Here is a 20083-nt window from a genome sequence, read left to right as displayed (position 1 = left end):
CAGAAATTCAATAATTTTAACCAAATTAACGAATTGGTACGAGTTTTGGTTATGAAATCTAGTTTGGGGATATATTTTAAGTATCCTCACAAACTTTCAGAATCATACCAGGTTCAAATCCTTGTCTAGAACTAGAAGTTTATTGATGTTTGCCACTGCAACGTACTAGATTTTGAAATTTCACATTATTTCCATAGAAATGAACATTGTTGAACACAAAAAACTTCACAATAGATAATTTGGACATACTTACGACAAACAACGTTCATTTACTGCAGGTTACATTGATATTTGTGCTCCATTGGGAAGAAATAAAATCGAGTGACACAGTGATCAATTTCACCCTACTGATCAATTTCACCCGAATTTACGGTATCGATTTTTATTTCACTCCGGATAATCGAATCCTCCGGATAATTGAATCACTAAGAAAAAATTGAAATCTTCGATAAAAGAACTTAAATATTATCTTATTTTTGTTGTTTTATTTAAATGATGCGGAAGCGTAGCCAGAAATTATTTCTAGGATCAGTAGGGGTCTTTACAAGAAAAACAAATTTTTGACCAGCATACACAAAATACACTTTTCTAAACCCTTAAATACGTTAAAAACTGCAAAACCATTCATATTATATATTGCAATTACAAATTATCTCAATTTTTTTGAAAAACAAGAACATCAAAAAACAAATTCCGGATAATCGTGTCTAAAATTCCGGATTATCGAATCCCGGATAATCAAGTCACCGGATAATCGAGTCCGATCTGTAATAGCATACAATGCGAGCGTATCCAGCTTTTTACGCTAGCTATAAAACTGCAGGGGATAATTCGATGTTGACATTTCTTAGCTACGAATTTTATAGTTAGGTCAAAGTAGGCTGTAATTTAAGATTGTTGATTCAGCTGTCAACAATTTCACGACGTTTGTTTTGTGACTGGAATTTCTTCAAAATTTACATTCTTAATAATTTTATTTTTACAGTTTTACAAAGATTTTTAATCATGATCAGTTGAGAATCGAACTGCGATTCACTGATATATAACCACTTACCTTGACATATGATCTACATATGACTGAATGATTATTATTGTAAGCAAGAGAATAACTTATCGACTTGTCTGAATAAAGGCTGTTTTGAAGGTTGTTTTGAAGCTGGAGAACTGATATTAGTACTACGCAAAAACACTTAAGCCAGCTGTCAAAAGTGTGTTGTGATTTTTGGTTTTTAACAGAATCCCCGATAGTTTTCGATTAGTGAACCAAAATGTTTCGTTTCGTTTAATGAACCAAAATGTGTTTCCAGGAAATCTTCGTGCTAGAGTGTAGTTATTTAATCTTATCTCACAAATTCATCGATGAAGAATTCAGACGTTTTTACTATAGACCCGTGTGCGTTTAAAACATGTAAGTTACTGTGTTTTGTTCGAAATACAGATTGTTCATAAATCAACCTGGTTTCTTTCACAACAATTATCCGCTACGTGATTTGTATATTTGTTGATTGAACTGTTTTTCAATAAACATTGATTTCGTGTCTGTACATTCTTGTTAAGCTTCGGCGGTACAATAGTTGGATAAAGAATATTGATTTGACTATATTTTTAATACATACTTGTTTTTTAATTATGAATCGTGGTCAACCTGCCGAGTGGAAGTTTAACAACTACCGAAAAGCTAAACATTACATATAATTTGCAATTGGATTAGATGAACAAATTGATGTGAAGATTTGCGAAAAAGTTACACGTTTTCTCAGTGAGAATCGAACTCACGACTCCCTGATCTCTAGTTAGGGCGCGTTACTCCTACGCCATGAGAGGACTCATGAACGCAGAAGTTAACCTGAATTCGATTTCAGCTCAATAATCACGTGGTCCTTTTTCGCAAAGTGCACCTCTTTCGGAAGAATTAGATGCCCATCCAAACACAACGCTTTCTATATATATCCAGTGCCTAGCCCGAGAGCGCATTGTTTTTTAGGTAAAGGAATAGCAAACTACACTAGCCAGCAACTGCGCTGGCTGAGGTTTCTATTGTGTGGGCTTCCAATGGGTCGAGACGTTCTCAAACGACCGGTTACAGAACATAAGTCCGTTGCTCGATAATTTTTTTGTTTGGGCATCTAATTCTTCCGAAAGAGGTGCACTTTGCGAAAAAGGACCACGTGATTATTGAGCTGAAATCGAATTCAGGTTAACTTAAAAAAAAAATGGTTTATTCAACTCGATATTCAGCTTCCAGAGTACTGCTGAACAAGAGTGCTTAATAAGCTCTTCTTCATGTTAGTGTTCAGCTGCTACCGTGTTCAGCCTTGTACACCATTAATCAGCCAACGTTCAGCAAATACAAAGGCAGAGGCACAATATTGTACCTTGAAGAAACACCTAAAAGCATCGTTTTTTCCACCACTTACTACCACGGGTAGCTCGCGGAGTAAAACTTCAACTGGCACTACCAAGTACCGTAAATTCGGGTCAAATTGATCAGTAGGGTGAAATTGATCACAATGTCACATGATTTTATTTCTTACTAAAAGAGCACAAATATCAATGTAACATAAAGCAAATGAATGTTGTTTGACTTAACTATTGTCGAATTGTGTGTTGTGAAGCTTTTTTTGTGTTAAATAATGTTAATTTCTATGAAAATAATGTAAAATTCCATAATCGTGTTCGGTGTGATATTGACAGACACCTATAAACTTCTTGTTTTAAACAAGGACTTAGACATGGTGTCAATCTGAAAGTTTGGGAAGATGCTTGAAATATATCCCTTAAACAGATTATATCATCGAAATTCGTACAAATTTGCCAAATTTGTTCAAATTATTGATATTTTGTTAGGTATCAGGAGATTCCTTTGGAGATTGTCTACATTTAGGGGTTTAATATTTGTTTTAATATTTGCTCTTTTGAATATTTGAAATCGAATCATTATTCATGTAACAGTCATGTATATCGCATCAATATTAAGGATACCAATTTGTGTAAGTGTGGAATCTATTATGAAGATAATGATCATATTGTACTTCAATGTTCAAAATACGTTTTACCAAGAGAAAAATTATTTAACAATATAATCAATTTTGGTCATCCAATTCCTGTTTCAATTCGGGATATATTGGGTACAAAGCACTACCCTATACTTAAACTTTTATTTCAATTTTTAATCGATATTTCATATATTGTTTGATACTCGCTTTTTTTGTATTTTTTTTTATTTTCAGATATCAAGATAGCGTTTGGATGCCTAGATGATGCTTAGACACCCCCCCTCCCCCTCATCCCATTTTTCATGATATCAATGGTCACTCAAGTCTAGATTATGTTGCAGTTTTCGGCTCTGTTATGGTTCTTTTTTGCCGTATGAGCCTATAGTTTGAGTTTTTTTTTATTGTTTTGTAATGTTATAAGAAAAGATAAAGAGGTTTTGTGCCTTTTTGAGAAAGATTTCGAAAGGAAATCACTCAAAGGGGCTTTTCCCTTTTTCAAAATTATCAGTCAAAATAAATAAATAAATAAATAACTTGTGACATGTGACAACGACGTTTCCCACGAAGTGAAAAGACGTGTTGCGGCTACGAATAGGGCTTTTTACGGACTACGTAACCAGCTTAGGTCCCGTGTTCAAAGATGCGAATATTATCAAGCGTGTAAAATACGGCAGACTTCAGTGGGCTGATCACTTAGTGCGAATCTTGGAAGAAAGACTTGCGAAAATAAAATTCAGCAGGGAACCAGGTAGAGGTCAGTGGCGTGACGCAACGCTGTAGCTATCAAGTTGTCAAGGTAGGTAAGAAGGTGTCTTGCGTCTGCGAATAGGATCTTTTGCGGTCCCACATTTTGCAAATGGCGAAGCGTGTAAATTCGCTGGGCTGGTCATGCATTGCGAATGTCGTAAGAAAGAATTGCGATAAAAATATTCAGCACGGAATCTGGTAGAGGTCGTATTGTCTTTGAAGGCCATTAATACGCTGACTGTACGCAGTGGAAGAGAACCCGGGTACCTTTCGAAGCAACTGGAGAAGTATCACCCAAGACCGCTGAATATCTACTAAACGCCTGGAAATAGCGTGACACTACACTGTAGCTAGCAAGATATCGAGGTAGGTAAGTCAAATAGGGAAAGTCATATAACATCACTCGGAGACAAATTTCGTTAGAAATGTCAATACATTTCACCATATGACTCTCCAGAAAACATATTTCAATCCACTTCAACGAAATATGCCAAATTTCCCCATCCTCTCGCCCATCGCCAAGTGAAATTTCACAAATTTGCAGTACGGCTCACTTTGCACGGTGCTCGAAAAATTTCGTCGAAAACGCCAATGTAAATTGAATGAGCAATTCAAACCATGCGGTCGGAACCAAATTAAGTATTTATTTGATTTCATTCCTAGCTTTCAAATTTCCTCTCCTCTCCCACCACTCGTCACGTAACTTTTCCTAAAACGACACGACGGCCCTTGTCACGGAGCTTTGGGTTGAGCGTCGTACAATGTTGGATCCGACTTCCCCATCTCCGCCAGTTCCTTCTCCACCTCGTCCAACAGCTGGGCCGTACTTTTCACTCCTCCCCCGCCGCAATTGGGCGTAATCTGCAAAAGAGAAAAAAAAATGATGAAAATCTCATCAGCTAACTTTTCCCATCCTTCTTCGTTTGTGATCCTTCCGAGGAAAAACACTGTTTATAAATCAAACGATTTTGGTGCACTGAGGACTCAATTTAGGAACATTGATTGAGGGGTTCGTAAATTTAATTATTTCGTTAGAAGAGAGAGTTTAGTTCTTAGTTTTTGACTTTTGAAGTCTAAACTTGCAAGAAAGTTTTTTTTTTTCAATTAAGCTTGAGCTATTTTACTATTTGTATTGTATTTACGTAATTATAAGATTAGAAAAACGAGGTTTTACTGTACCTGGGAATTGATTCTGCCGCGCTGCCGCCGTTGCTTGGCCTCGCTCGTCGTCGCCATCATTTTACTCGGTGGAACGTGCTCCGGGTTCGAATCAGCCGGTGATGGGTTTTCCCGCAGAATTAGCAATGCATCCCGCAGCGCGACCAGAAGTTTGCCCCGAAAGGGACTGAACCCGGGCTCGAGACGGTTCGCCACCTCCAGCAGGTCCCGGCAGAGCTCCACCTGGCGGCGAAGGTGCGCTTCCGGTTGCGGTTCGGTTGCGGCTGAAATGCGAAACCTTTTTTTATTATTGTGAAGAAGAACAGAGATAAAAAAATGGTGGATGGGACAACAATACGGCTGATGGGTGGTTGACACATTCATTGTCGAATTGTGGCACGTTCGTGATGGAGTTGTATCATTTTAGGTATGCGGTGAAGCGTTTCCGACGAGAGGATAAATTTAAATCAAACAAAGCGTCCTTTCAGGGTTTTGGAAATGTTTAAAAATGGAACCACCATTGAGGTGTCAAAAATTGTGTATATAATTGATTGCATTTTAAGATTCGTTAAATCATCTTCAAAAATTTTACAACATTCAAATTTGAATATTTTTTACCAGGTTTCAATTCAAATAACTCGTATATTAGTAGTTTACGGAACAAGTTGCAGAACGATGATTTTTTCAGCACGAGTCGTAAATTTATCCTACTAGGCTTGTCGAGTAGGATAATAACGACGAGTGCTGTAAAAATCGAGTTCTGCAACCAGTTACGTACAACATTTTTTGTAATATCGTAGATGACAAATTGAGGGTATCAGAAATTATATCGGAATGTAGTCACCAATATTCTACAATTTCTGACAAATTTTTGTGTAATGATTCATTACGCAACTCAAAACAGTTGCGTAATGAGAAAGCGTTGCGTAATGAACTAAGGGGCGATCCATTAATTAAAAATAATTTGTATGGTGCGTAAGAAATCGCAAACCCCCCTCCCCCCATAAGCCCTTACCTAATTAATGGACGACCCTTAGTCTGAGACGGAGACTTAGACGGTGACGGAGATTAACATTAACATTGAGATTGAGATTGGCATTGAGATAGAAGCTGAGACTGAGTTAGAGAATGTGATTGAAATTGAGATTCAGATCCGCGCATGTTATGTAAGTTGCACGAACTGCGACGGATCTATTTTATTAAGTTTAAATTTTAGCATTGCATATTCGCAGGGCCGCATTTACGGGGGGTCCAAGGGAGCCATGGCCCCGGGCCCCCACATTTTAGGGGCCCCCACAAATTACAACTAAAATATTTATTATTGCATATTAAAGAACTACAGTTGACTCTTCACATCTCGATATCTCTTCCTATGGCGATGATTTCTTCAGTTCCTTCAATCTACACATATTTTTCCTCCCCATATCTCGATATCACCCTTATCTCGATATCTCTGTATCATGATGTGCTCGTGTTGATTTTTCGTTCCCAATTGTCTCTCCGTATGTTAATTATAATATACGGAATTTACAGAATCGTATGTATTGTGATATACTGTGGTATCACGTTCGGAATAGTACCTGAGCTGATAAAAGCGAAATAAATCGTCGTCTGATCACTTGTGATCTGGCGCTCAACCTAGAAGCACGTTACTCTTATTTTACTCCCCAAACCCGAAATTGTTCCTTCGTGAGTTAACTTAAACTACTATAAAAACTTAAAAGTTGGCGACGAGAATAAAAAGTTTTTGTGCAAGTGGATAATTACGGCAGAATTACGCGAGTGCAAGTGACGAAAATTAGAGGGATAATCGTACGAAGCAACCTATAGAAGCTGGCTTTTTCGACGCATGCACACTATTCTTAATTGTTGAGAACGCCATTTGATTGGCGTCGATTTCAGAGAACAAAGGCAGTTGTTCAATAGCATATTATACAATAGCCTTTGATCTTTCTTTAAAGCGACTTAGAATTGAAGAAGTTGTGAGATTATTAGCGTTTCTTATTAAAAGTGCCTTTTTATTCAAGGTTTTCGTGCATCAGAGCACCCTTGCTTGAACCAGCGTCGTTCTATCCGGCCAGCTACTAGAGGCTGAAGTCCAGTTGACACGTTTTCGGCATCCGCTGAAAACGCTGTACTTCATACCTAGCTGGAGCATTACCTTGGAAGTGTGGTGTGTGCTTGCCCAGAATTCTCGCCAGTGAGTGCGGTTCGACCACAAGGATTTCCGTGCCAAAAGGAGATTGGTGAGAAAAATAAGTCGGCAAAAGTCTGACGCTATCTGCAATAGAGTGGATTTCGGGTGAGTGCATTTTTTTTCTTGTTCCTATTCAAAAAAGACGAGGTTATTGAATTAGTATTGTTATATTTCAATTGGTCATTTCTTTTGTGTTAACATGGCCGCGGTAGGCATGGCTAAAACTATTGAGCCTTACCGTAGGGGAATTTCGTTTGCCGAATGGATGGAACGACTTGATTTCTTTTTTGAAGCTAATGCTATACAAGAACACTCGCGCAAACCCCATTTTATTACGCTGGGAGGACCAGTAGTATACAAGGAACTGAAATTATTGTACCCCAATACTAATATTGCTGAAGTTGATTATAAAGAGATGGTTTCCAAGCTTAAAACAAGATTAGACAAGACCGAATCGGACTTAATTCAGCGGTTCAAATTCAATAATCGCATTCAACAACCGGACGAGTCCTTAGAAGACTTTGTCTTATTCGTTAAACTACAAGCTGAGTTTTGTTCTTTCGGTGACTTTAAAGAGCTGGCGATCAGAGACCGACTGGTAGCTGGGGTCAGAGAAGTTGCCTTGCAACAAAGATTGTTAAACGAAAAAAATCTTACATTGAAAGTAGCAGAAAAAATTATTACTACTTGGGAAATGGCGGGGGCAAATGCCAGAACACTTGGTGTACCCACTGTTGGGCAAGCCATGAACAAATTATTGACGACTTATACGATTGCAAATCGTGAGAATGAGCAAGTGGCTTCAATGCGAGGTCCAGTTAAAACCAGATTAGGGGCAAAGCCTTAGAGCCGAAATTATCAGGCTGAAAATTCTCCTAATAGTAATAGAAGAATTGGGGAAAATTTCCGACAAAAAGTCAAGAAAAAAGACGACCTAATTATTCAGGCTATACATGTGATTTTTGCGGTGCCAAAGGGCATATCAAAAGAAAATGCTTTAGGCTAAAAAATCTACGAAGGGATGCCATTAATCTGGTGGAGTCACACAAACCTGGACCCAGTGCGGATAGACACTTAAATGAGCTGTTAAGCAGGATGACTACCAATGACTCCGACAGTGAGGATGAGAACGACAATAATGACACAGGTGAATTATCTTGTATAGTCGCCTCTCCACATTTCGATATCGAAAGGTCCATCGAGATAGGGAGAGATCGAGACATAGAACAAATTTTTAATGAATACTAGATTGAAAATCACTCCGTTGCCAGGAAAATCAAAAACAAACAGATGTCATTTCGTCTTCGCAAATTGTTTTGAATCTCTAAAATCTAGTCTAGTAACCTTTGATAATGGGCATATCGACATACGGAGAGAAAATTGGGAACGAAAATCACATCGAGATAGGGAGATATCGAGAAAAGAAGGATATCGAGATAAGGAGTGTGAAAATGTATGCAGAATGAAGGGACCGAAAAAATCATCGACATAGGGAGAGATATCGAGATGTAGAACATCGAGATGTGGAAAGTCGACTGTATGTTGGTGTCGTCTATAAATAGAATTAGCGAACCGTGTCTGATAGAGTTGACTATTGATCGTAAACCAGTTACAATGGAGGTAGACTGTGGTTCGTCGGTTTCCGTCATAAGTAAAGGTCAATATCTTACGTTTTTTGACAAACCCCTACAAAAATGTACGAAACAATTGATAGTTGTGAATGGGTCGAAACTAAAAATAGAAGGAGAAGCTACAGTGGTGGTCAGACATAATGGAATTGAGGCGGAGTTGAAATTATTAGTTTTAGATTGCTCTAATAATTTCTTTCCACTTTTTGGCCGACCATGGTTGGATACATTTTTCCCGGATCGAAGGCAATATTTTTCTAATATAATAAAAAACGCGAACTTAGTTGAAGAAATAAGGCAACAGTTTAGTACAGTTTTCAAGAAAGACTTTTCGTCTCCTATAAAGGGGTTTGAGGCAGATTTGGTTTTGAAGAATGACACACCGATATTTAAGAAAGCATACGATGTTCCTTATAGGCTAAGAGATAAAGTTTCTACTTACTTAGATAAATTACGGAAAGAAAAAGTGATAACTCCAATTGAGACGAGTGAGTGGGCTTCGCCGGTAGTGGTAGTGATGAAGAAAAACAACGAAATTAGGTTGGTCATTGATTGCAAAGTTTCAATCAATAAACAGATCATCGCTCATACTTATCCTCTTCCGACCGCGCAAGATGTGTTTGCAGGGTTGGCGGGATGTAAATGTTTTTGTTCATTGGACTTGGAAGGAGCATACACACAATTGGCCTTATCGAAGAAATCTGAGAAATTTATGGTAATAAATACCCTAAAAGGCCTCTATAAATATCATAGATTGCCGCAAGGTGCTTCTTCTAGCGCATCAATTTTTCAACAAGTAATGGACCAAGTATTGAGAGGTATTGAGCATGTTTTTGTATACCTTGATGATGTTTTAATTGCAGGTAAAGACCTAGATGAATGTAAACAGAAACTTATATTAGTTCTTGAAAGACTTTCAGAGGTAAACATTAAAATCAATTGGGAGAAGTGTAAGTTTTTCGTTACGGAGTTGAAATTTTTGGGTCACATTATTGGCGAGCAAGGCTTAATGCCTTGCACAGACAAAATTGATACCATTCAAAGTGCAAAAGTGCCTAGAAATACAACAGAACTGAAATCGTTTTTGGGATTGATTAATTATTATCATAAGTTTATCCCTAATTTGTCATCCAAACTGTATAGCTTGTATAATTTACTAAAAAAGGGTGTTAAATATGAATGGAACGATGTTTGTCAGGCAGCATTTGAAAAAAGTAAAACCTCTTTACTTGAAGCAGATTTTTTAGAATTTTATGATCCAAAAAAACCCATAGTGGTAGTGTCTGACGCGTCGGGCTATGGCCTCGGAAGAGTTATCGCACATATTGTCAAAGGAATTGAGAAGTGGAGTATTGGATAAGCTTTCTGGGCGTCATTTAACGAAAAGGACGTAAAGGAGATAGGCCCTTTACGTCCTTTTCGTTAAATGACGCCCAGAAAGCTTATCCAATACTCCACTTAGAAGCATTAGCTCTAGTTTGCACAATTAAAAAATTTCATAAATACCTGTACGGACAACATTTTCTAGTATACACTGACCATAAGCCCCTGGTTGGCATTTTTGGTAAAGCGGGTAAGAACTCGATATTCGTGACAAGACTACAAAGATTTTTTTTTAAACTTTCCATTTACGATTTTGAAATACGGTATAGACCATCAGCCAAAATGGGCAATGCGGACTTCTGCTCAAGATTTCCCTTGAAGCAAGATGTCCCCGAATATTGTGATGTAGATTGTGTGTCTAGTATAAATTTTGGCAACGATTTTCCTATAGACTTTACGGCAATAGCTGAATTAACTAAGAAAGATGATTTTTTAACAAATATAATTTCGTTTTGGCAGAATGGTTGGCCTGAGAGAATAGACAAGCGTTTTGCGGACGTCTATTCAAATCAGCACGATTTAGAGATTATAGAAGATTGCCTATTGTACAAGAACAGGGTGGTCATACCACAGCAAATGCAAAGCAGGATACTTAAGATGATGCACGCCAACCATTCTGGTATAGTAAAAATGAAACAGCAAGCAAGGCGATACGTATACTGGTTTGGGATCAATTCAGATATCGAGGCATATGTGGCAAACTGTGATGTGTGTAATTGCATGACTATAGTTCCAAAACAGAAACAATTATCTAAATGGATTCCTACTACTAGACCATTCAGTCGTATACATATTGATTTTTTTTTACTTCAACCATCATACTTTCCTACTTATCGTCGATAGTTACTCTAAATGGTTAGAAGTAATATGGATGAGAAAGGGAACTGAGTGCAATCAAGTTTTAACCAAACTAGTAGAACTGTTCGCTAGGTTTGGCCTGCCAGACGTTTTAGTCTCGGACGGTGGTCCCCCTTTCAATTCCCACCAGTTTAAACAATTTTTAGAAAGGCAAGGGATTGTAGTCCTGAAAAGTCCACCTTACCACCCGTCCAGCAATGGCCAGGCGGAAAGAATGGTAAGGACGGTGAAAGAAGTGCTAAAAAAGTTTTTGCTCGATCCAGCCCTAATGGAATTGAAATTGGAGGACCTAATCAATCTATTTTTATTTAACTATCGAAATACGGCTTCATCCGAGGGTGACTTTCCTTCAGAGAAGTTGTTTTCATTCAAACCAAAGACCTTAGTAGACCTCATTAAACCTAAGAATAGTTATAAAAAGTTTTTATCCACACCTCAAACAGATGATGGAGATTACCCAAGTACTGAATTAGCGAAGCAGCTAGACCCTATGGAGAAACTTACTGAAGGAGATGAGGTGTGGTTTAGAAACCATAATCCTAACGTTAAAGAACGTTGGTTGAAAGCAATCTTTCTAAAAAGATTTTCGATCAATACATTTCAGATTATCATTGGAAACGCAACAATCATGGCACATCGGGCCCAGCTGAAAATGGTTAAAAGCACCGTCAATGCTCCATTGCTTCCTAATGTGGTCATCCCAATGAACAACGCTGAGCAATCGCCAATGGGCAACTCTGAAGCAGAAAGACACGGGGAATTCCCTGTTATACCCACTCGAAGCAACGGAAGCCGTAAACGAGATGCCTTATCAGCTAACCTGCAGGATAACCCACCCCGTAGATTGAAACGCAAGAGAACATTGAAACGTGACAAAGATTATGATTATAAATGAATTATTAATTTCAGTTTATCTGATTTCGAAATAATTATAAGTGAATTTCATGTATAGATAACAATGATTAATGTCATTTCGAATTAAAGTGAATTACCTAAATATTGTCTAAAGGGGGAAGAGCTATAATATACGGAATTTATAGAATCGTCTGTATTGTGATATACTGTGGTATCACGTTCGGAATAGTACCTGAGCTGATAAAAGCGAAATAAATCGTCGTCTGATCACTTGTGATCTGGCGCTCAACCTAGAAGCACGTTACTCTTATTTTTACTCCCCAAACCCGAAATTGTTCCTTCGTGAGTTAACTTAAACTACTATAAAAACTTAAAATTAATATGCCCCGTATCAAAGGTAACTAGATACCTTGATACCTATGGCTACAGCGTAGCGTCACGCCAACACCGAGAGCTTTCCTGTCTGACTTTTTCAATGTCCACGCTTCGTGCCCGTAAAGAGACACCGGAAGAATCAATGTTTTATACAGATCGAATTTTGTTTCCGTTTGCAAGCTGCGGGACCTAAGCTGGTTACGTAGTCCGTAAAAGGCCCTATTTGCAGCCGCAACACGTCTTTTTACTTCGCGGGAAACGTCGCTGTCACATGTCACAAGTGTTCCAAGGTAATAAAATTCTTCAACAAGTTCAAACACATCCCCATCAAACAATACCTCAGCACCTACACCACCATGCCTGACTCTATTGCTATCAAAGGTAACTAGATCAAATTTTATTTATCCAAAATAGTTTGGGAGCACGCAATGATATCTGGCTGTTTAGTATTGTATCTTTTTTTCTTTATTAAAAATATGTTCTTTGTTTTATTCATTAAAAATATGTTCTTTGTTTCGATCTTTCCCTATCTCGATGATCTCTTCGATGAGGAGAGACGTCTGTATTACAAATCTATTAGGGAGTACAAACTTTTTCTGAATCAAAAGATTCAAAAATATTTAAATTGATTTTAAAATAACAGTTGAGATTCACCCAAAACATACTCAAACCAAAATAATAAAACACAATATTAATAACTCAAAAAATATGTGGGTCAGAAAATTAGTGTCTCATCCTGTTGGAGTATATTTGTCCCATTATTTTGGATCTTATGGCGTTTTCGGTTCTAAACCTGGGGTCAGGTCTGACCCGAATCGCAATAAACGAACGAAAACGGATCCAGGTTCTAGTCTAATCAACTGTGGCGTTTCTACATTCGAACTGTCAGCCACACAATTTTATCAAATTCTACATAGACTTACTTCTAAGTCTAATTTATAATCTAATGAAAAATAACATCAAATGTCACTGTATAATCGTTAATTTTGATTAATGCAAAAATGTAAATAACCCATTTTTGGCAGTTTGACCCCGCTCGGGTTAGAGCCTAAGAGAGAGGAGACAGCTGGCTTAGATTGCGAGCTCTCAAAAGTCAAGGGAACCTGTCACCAACTGTCACATGAAAACCAACACATGCGGAGGGCAGGACGTGAAAAAGCATCAAAATTAAAGTAAACGAAATTAAAATTTCTAGGTGGTTTTCGATGATTTCACATTTTAAAAAGTAGAATACCTAAATATAGTTGTGCGTTGACCTCGTTTTGTTTGGTTCGAAGCTGGTGCAAACCCGGGTCCGACTCGACTGAATAAAAAAGCGTTTTGACAGCAATTAACGAAAACGCCATTAGAGAAATATGCATACTTTTCGAACTCTTAATGATCTCTCATATTTATATTAGATCACTATGATATTCGGTGAACTTATTTCGCGAATTGCAAAAATCAAATCCATAGAATAGTTAAGAGATCCAACACAACAAAAACAGTGTATCGAATTACAATTATTTTGTTTTTTTTTTTTTGAGTTTTATATTTTTTTCTCCAATAGCAATTCATGACTCTTAAGGTGAAGATGAATCGAAGCAAAACCTTAAATTTTCAGGAGCACAGACCTGGAGAATCGAACATCCGTTAAAGCTGAAAACCTGATCGATTGGTTACTAGCTGGTGGCGACAATTCAATTGAGTTTTCCAGCTCCAATGAGTAATCGGTTCTCCAGATTTGTGCTCTTGAAAATTTGAAATTTGGCTTCGATTCATCTTCACCTAAAGTATTCTGATCTCAAGTTATGTTAATGAAGAATTCAAAGCAGTTAGATTCTTACTTCTGGTAACTGGCAACTACATTCAAATATCATTTCCGAAATACAGTCGGGTCTCCTATTAAACGCATTCCTATAACGTGCACTCCTATTACGCTCACTTCTATAAGACACACCAGAACGTTATAGGAGACCCAGGGCTTATGGGATTTCATCACTTTGGGGGTGTCGTTGAATATCTCGTATGCCAAAAGAGATAGCACAGTACTGTCTTCGGCGAAGTTTCAGTGCTAAGTACGATCTACCTTTAGGAGTTGAGGATCATCCTTCTAGTTGAGAACTTGGCCGGTAGAGGCGCTTTTTCTGATTTGCACTATATGACCATGAGGGATAAGAATGCAAAATTTTGTAACATATGATATCTCTGAATCCTGATGTTTTGGAAGGTTGGTGTCTTCGGAAGAGTTGTTCAGTAGCTCAAGGGCTGACATGTGGTGGTCATTCTGATACGGAATTACGCCACTAGGCGGCGCTATTGGGCATGTAAATTTTGTTTTGCGCATAGCTCAGTTGCCTGACCACTTAGAAAGATGGCGTCTTGAGCAAAGTTACTCAGTATCACAAGGGCTAACATTATTTGAACCGATAGTTTCGAAATGTTGCCACCAGGCGGCGCTAGTGAGCATGGAATTTTTGTTTTGCGGATAGCTCAGTAGCCTGACCACTTAGAAAGATGGCGTCTTCGGCAAAATTGCTCTGTATCACAAGGGCTAACATTATTTGAGCCGAAAGTTTCGAAATTTTGCCACTAGGCGGCGCTGGTGAGTAAAGAATTTTTGTTTTGCGCATAGCTCAGTAGCCTGACCACTACGAAAGATGGCGTCGCCACTAGCGCCGCCTAGTGGCAAAATTTTGAATCTTTCGGCTCAAATAATGTTAGCCCTTGTGATACAGAGCAACTTTTCCGAAGACGCCATCTTTCTAAGTGGTCAGGCTACTGAGCTATGCGCAAAACAAAAATTATTTGCTCACTAGCGCCGCCTAGTGGCAAAATGTCGAAATTTTCGGCTCAAATAATGTTAGCCCTTGTGATACTGAGCAATTTTGCCGAAGACGCCATCTTTCTAAGTGGTCAGGCTACTGAGCTATCCACGAAACAAAAATTATTTGCTCACCAGCGCTGCCTAGTGGCAAAATTTCGAAACTTTCGGCTCAAATAATGTCAGCCCTTGAGCTACTGAACAACCCCCGTTGGTTTGACCTCATTTAATCTGAACACTTTTTAATCTGTACCCCGCTAATTTGCACATCGTTCAGATTAAAAATGGTTCAAACGTCATTTAGCTCATGGAACGGAGTGAAGTGAGATGGAACACTGTGGAACGGAACGCAGAATCAAAACAAAACAGTGAAAGAGGTAACCAGAAACACGTTTCTAGGGTGACTAGATGTTCAAATTAAAAATGAACCCCGATGGTTTGCATGAGGTACCGTTCAAATTAACGGGGGCGCACGGTAGTGCAAATCAGAAAAAGCGCCCCTACCGGTCAAGTTCTCAACTGAAAGGTTGATCCTCAACTCCTAAAGGTAGATCGTACTTAGCACTGAAACTTCGCCGAAGATAGTACTGTGCTATCTCTTTTGGCATACGAGATATTCAACGACACCCTCAAAGTGATGAAATCCCATAAGCCCTGGGTCTCCTATAACGCAGATTCCTATTACGCCCCCCCCAACCATGTATCTAATAGGAGACCTGACTGTACCTAAAACCTTACATTCATTCAATTTTATCAAACAAGTTTTTTTGGGAAAAGGGCCCCCACAAGACTCTGGCCCCGGGGCCCACACATTTGTAAATCCGGCCCTGCATATTCGTATTCACATTATTTATGCAAGTACATCTCAATGCATTCTCCATGAAAATTAGAAAGCAATTTGCATAGAAGCTGTACCGAAAACCTTTACATTCAATAACATGATCGGCTTCTTACAGGAATATAATCTGCTTCCCGCATCAAGCAAAATAGTTTTATCTAAATTCGAGGAGGAGGAGTTCTCCTCTAGTAATGATAATTTTCCTTCCTTATGCGCCACAAACCCACCATCGTACGAAATAAGCTAAACTCTCGCTGCGAAATGAATACCATTCACATTGGCGTAAATACGGGGGGGCTAGGGGGGCTTAGACCCCCCTAGAAAAGTTCAAGCCCCCCCTAGAAAATTTTTACTCTCATGCTAAGCATACGCTTTACTTAAGGGATTTTTTCGATCAGAAAGGTCAAGCCCCCTCTAGATTTGAGTTCAAGTTACGCTAATGACCATTCAGAATCCATCAAATGAGAAGGTACATCATTTGAAACGCATACTCACCTCCCCGGTACAGCTGCGTCAGAGCGTACTTCACCTGCAGCACATTGCTATTCCACGGGTGCAGCAGCTCCAGTTCCCCTTTTGAGGATTCCAGCTGATGGGTTACCAGGAACTGCTCATACTGGTCACGCGGCGAAACCGTACGGGCCAACGCCATTATCTCGGCCTGCCGGAGCTCATTACGTCGCACCGCATCGACGGCCGACTCCCGGAAGGAGCACTTGCGACTCTCGCACTGCCAATCGGAGCGCAGGTCCAACGGATCGAAGGCCACAACCTAGGGGGACGGGAATGTGCGGTTCATAGGAGAGGGGATACTGGTTGAACAACTATTAATTCATTCATTCACTCACGGGTACCGTAATGCGGGGTAACATTGATCAGTTTGTTTAGAAAAAAATCTTATGTTGTAAGTTTTAGATAAACAAATTTTCAGGTCGGCCATGTTGTATCCTTTACCAATATGAACTAGCTGTTGTAATACCAGGAAGAAAGATAAAGATAAAGACAATGGATGATAGTGTTTCCTAACACAGAACACCTAGATATAAGAAATAAATGTAATGTTTGGAATAATACTAATAAAGAGTTTAAGAAGAAAAGAATTGCGTAACGCGCCTAAATGTAGGCAAACCTATCAATGTTACCCCTTCTTACGCTACCGATACAGACCTTGGCTTTGCGACAGGATGGGCACACGATGGATCCTAGGTAGGTTCCCAGCTCGGTTGGGTCCCGGCAGCGGTCGCAGCAGCACTCAAAGCACTTGGACTGCTGGATGGCGTATCGGCGCTGGATGGTGCTGAGGAGCGGTTGGGTGTAGGAAATGCTAATGACGGCGTCCTTCGGAATGTCCACTGTAGATGAGGCGGAAAAGGCTTATTGTAATTTGTGAACCGGAACATACGGGAGCTAGTAAGTTGGAAACTAACTAGTGAACACGTGACTTAGGTATGCCACGTGCATATTTAATGGATCTGTGTGAAGCTCGGGCAATCATGGTTTGAATCGATACTGATAGGGGGACTGGGGGTTGTTGGCCCATGTTAAGGAGAACAGCGATTTTAGATGTGACAAACATTATTTTATGCTCTTTTTTTTTAATTATGGTCAGATAAACAAACATGTTTTCTACCAAATAGTAGAAACAGCTATCCATTTTAGCTTTTCTGGGGCTTATAAATTAATTTTGAAAAAATGCTTGTTTAACTGAATATGTATTGTTTTGCGGGGTAAAACGCCTCGCTTGAGTTTGGCGTTAGCCATACTTTTCTATGATCTAGGATGAAAAAAAAGCATTCTAAAACACATCGTTCGTCCAAATCGATGGTGGCGCGTTTTGCCCCCTATGGGCATATTACCCCCAGTTCCCCTATCGGGTTCACAAAAGACGTTTTGCAAGGAAATTTGATTAATCGAACCTAGAAAACAATGAACGGCGTACAAAGCGTTTCCGGTAGTTGCATTGAACTTTTGAGGAATTGAAAAGGCATTTCAAGAGTTTCAAAAGAGACTCCTAACGGCTTTCAAGAGGATTCCAACCATTATATTATGATTTTTAAATGACTAATGGTTAATGTATTTCAGATTCGATGCGTCGTTTAATAAACTCTTTGGACTTCTAAGATTCTAAGATTCGTGGACCCATATTCCTACTTCAACAACATTTTTTAAAGAATTCCTACCAAGATGTTGATCGAAGAAGGATTTCCAGCAGAACCGCCATAGGAGAGATAGTGAATAGGTATGTGATTATTATTTTTTAGATGTTTATGGCTGTAAGGGAGAATATATCTACAATTTTTTTTGACAATAATCGCAGTAAAGAAGAGCAGAACTTTCAACATTTGAATACCGGAAGAAATGGATATTGATGAGGAATTCCAGTTATAATGTGCACGAAGTATTCCGGTAAAACTCTTAAATTATGAGGGGTATTTGTCGGGGAATATTCTGAGCAGTCATCGATATTAGAATGGTTGTGGAATTGTTTTCAAACGTTCTATTCAGAGTCTTTTAGTGGTTTACTCTAGTTATTCTTTTTTGTAGTTTTTTCAAAAATGCATGGAATACTAAGAATTTCACCAAAAATTCTTCCTGGGATCCTTGCAAGAATTTTATCAATAATTCTGCTATAAATTTATCCACAGATTCAATTTGAAATTCCTCCGAAGAAAATCTTTCAGGCATGCATCCAGGTGACATTCTTCCAGAGATTCCTTCAAAGGTTCCTCTAAAAATTAATGTGGATTTCCTCCACTGATTCCTTCAAAGATCAATCGAAAATGTTTCGCAAGTATTTTTTTTTTCAGTAATCCTTCTGGGCTTACTCCAAGGCCTCCAAGAATTCCTTCAGCTATAGTTATAGCATTTATTTCAAAGATTTCTTCAAGCTAGTTTCAAGGATTCCATCATCCAGGAATCACATAACATACTTCTTAAGGGATTTCTCAAGCAATTCATCATTACAAATTCTCCCAAAGATTTAACCAAGACTTTTTTCAGGGCTTCTTTCTACGATTCCTCCTTGAATTCCACACGGACTTGCTTCAGAAATGCCACCAAGAATTTTTTCAGCGATTCCGTCTAGCAATTTTTCTGCAGATTCTTCCAGGGATTTAAACAAAAACTTCCCGAGGGATTTCTTCAATGATTCATCCAATGCTTATTTCAAGAATTTCATAAGAAAATTCTCCAAAGATTTATTTAAGATTTCCTCTAGTGAAAGTTCAGGAATTTCGAAACAGATTCTATCAGGGTTTTTTTTTCCTTCGACTCCACCAGGAATTCCTCTAAAAATTCTTAAAGATTCCATCATAAGGATCCAGGAATTCCATCAGGAACTGCTCTTATCAAAAACTTTTCATTGTTTCTTCTAGTGATTTCATCCACAGATTCCTCCAGAAAATCCTTCACCGATTTTCTCTAGAAAATCCTTCAAAAATTCCAACAGAAATGCATGCAGAGATTTACTCCAGGAACCCTTACAATACTTCTACCCTGAATTGATCCAAGGATTCATCGAGGAGTTTTTCCAGGAATTCCAACAAAAAAAAACTCCAAGGATTCCATCGGAAAGCCTTCAGGGATTCCACGAGAAATACCGCAAAAAAAAACCATCAAAACTTCCTACACGAGTATCAGCAGAAATTTCTTCAGAGATTCGACTTGCAATTTTTTCGAGAGTTCCTCCCGGTATTTTTCTACGGTTATCTTCAATAAATTCTTTTGTATTTCCTTCAAAGATTCTTCCTTGTATCTCTGAAGGGAACCTACGGGATATTCGTCCTGGGTTTTTTGCAGGAATTTCTTCAATAATCTACCATAAATTTCTCCGAAGATTCCTAAAGGAACTTATCCATCAATTCCTTCCAGTATTTCTTCAAGGACTTTTTTCCAAGGAATGCACCAGGAACCTTAGAGAATCCTTCAGGAACTCATTCAGGGGTTGCTTTATTTTTTTTCCAGTGATATATTGGGGAACAAAAAAATCAAGGGAATACTCTGGGAATTTCTCCAGTGATTTCTTTGGTGATTCCTCCAAGGATTTCTCCAGAAATTGCTGCATGATTATTTTCAGAAATTTTTCCAAAACAAATCTTTCAAGTCCACTCAAGGTATTTAAACTGTAACCATTCAGTGAAATGTTTTGTTTGATCTTCTGAGTAGATATCATTTAATTCCCTGGAGGAAAATCCTAGTAAAACCTTCAAAGTATTTTAAAGTACAACTTCTGACGAAACTCAATAG

General features: G+C 38.6%; 1 protein-coding gene across 2 annotated transcripts in view; it reads right to left on the bottom strand.

Annotated features, from left to right (window-relative positions):
• Positions 1-4362: 4362 nt before the first annotated feature.
• Positions 4363-20083, bottom strand: part of LOC5579017 (protein msta) — a 46618-nt gene continuing 30897 nt past the window's right edge. The window contains exons 4-8 of one of the 2 annotated variants that reach the window (XM_021838785.1): positions 17006-17190; positions 16334-16610; positions 7063-7182; positions 4923-5185; positions 4363-4604 (exon numbers count right to left, since the gene is read on the bottom strand). In XM_021838785.1, the coding sequence (XP_021694477.1) occupies positions 4476-4604; positions 4923-5185; positions 7063-7182; positions 16334-16610; positions 17006-17190 (974 nt within the window). In that variant the 3' untranslated portion in view covers positions 4363-4475. The remainder of the gene's footprint in view (positions 4605-4922; positions 5186-7062; positions 7183-16333; positions 16611-17005; positions 17191-20083) is intronic. The other variant, XM_021838836.1, reaches the window with a different exon arrangement.

This window comes from Aedes aegypti, chromosome 1, assembly GCF_002204515.2.
Source record: "Aedes aegypti strain LVP_AGWG chromosome 1, AaegL5.0 Primary Assembly, whole genome shotgun sequence".
Lineage (NCBI taxonomy): Eukaryota > Metazoa > Arthropoda > Insecta > Diptera > Culicidae > Aedes > Aedes aegypti.
Note: the sequence above shows the minus strand (reverse complement) of the source record. Positions and strands in the feature narration are given on the sequence as shown.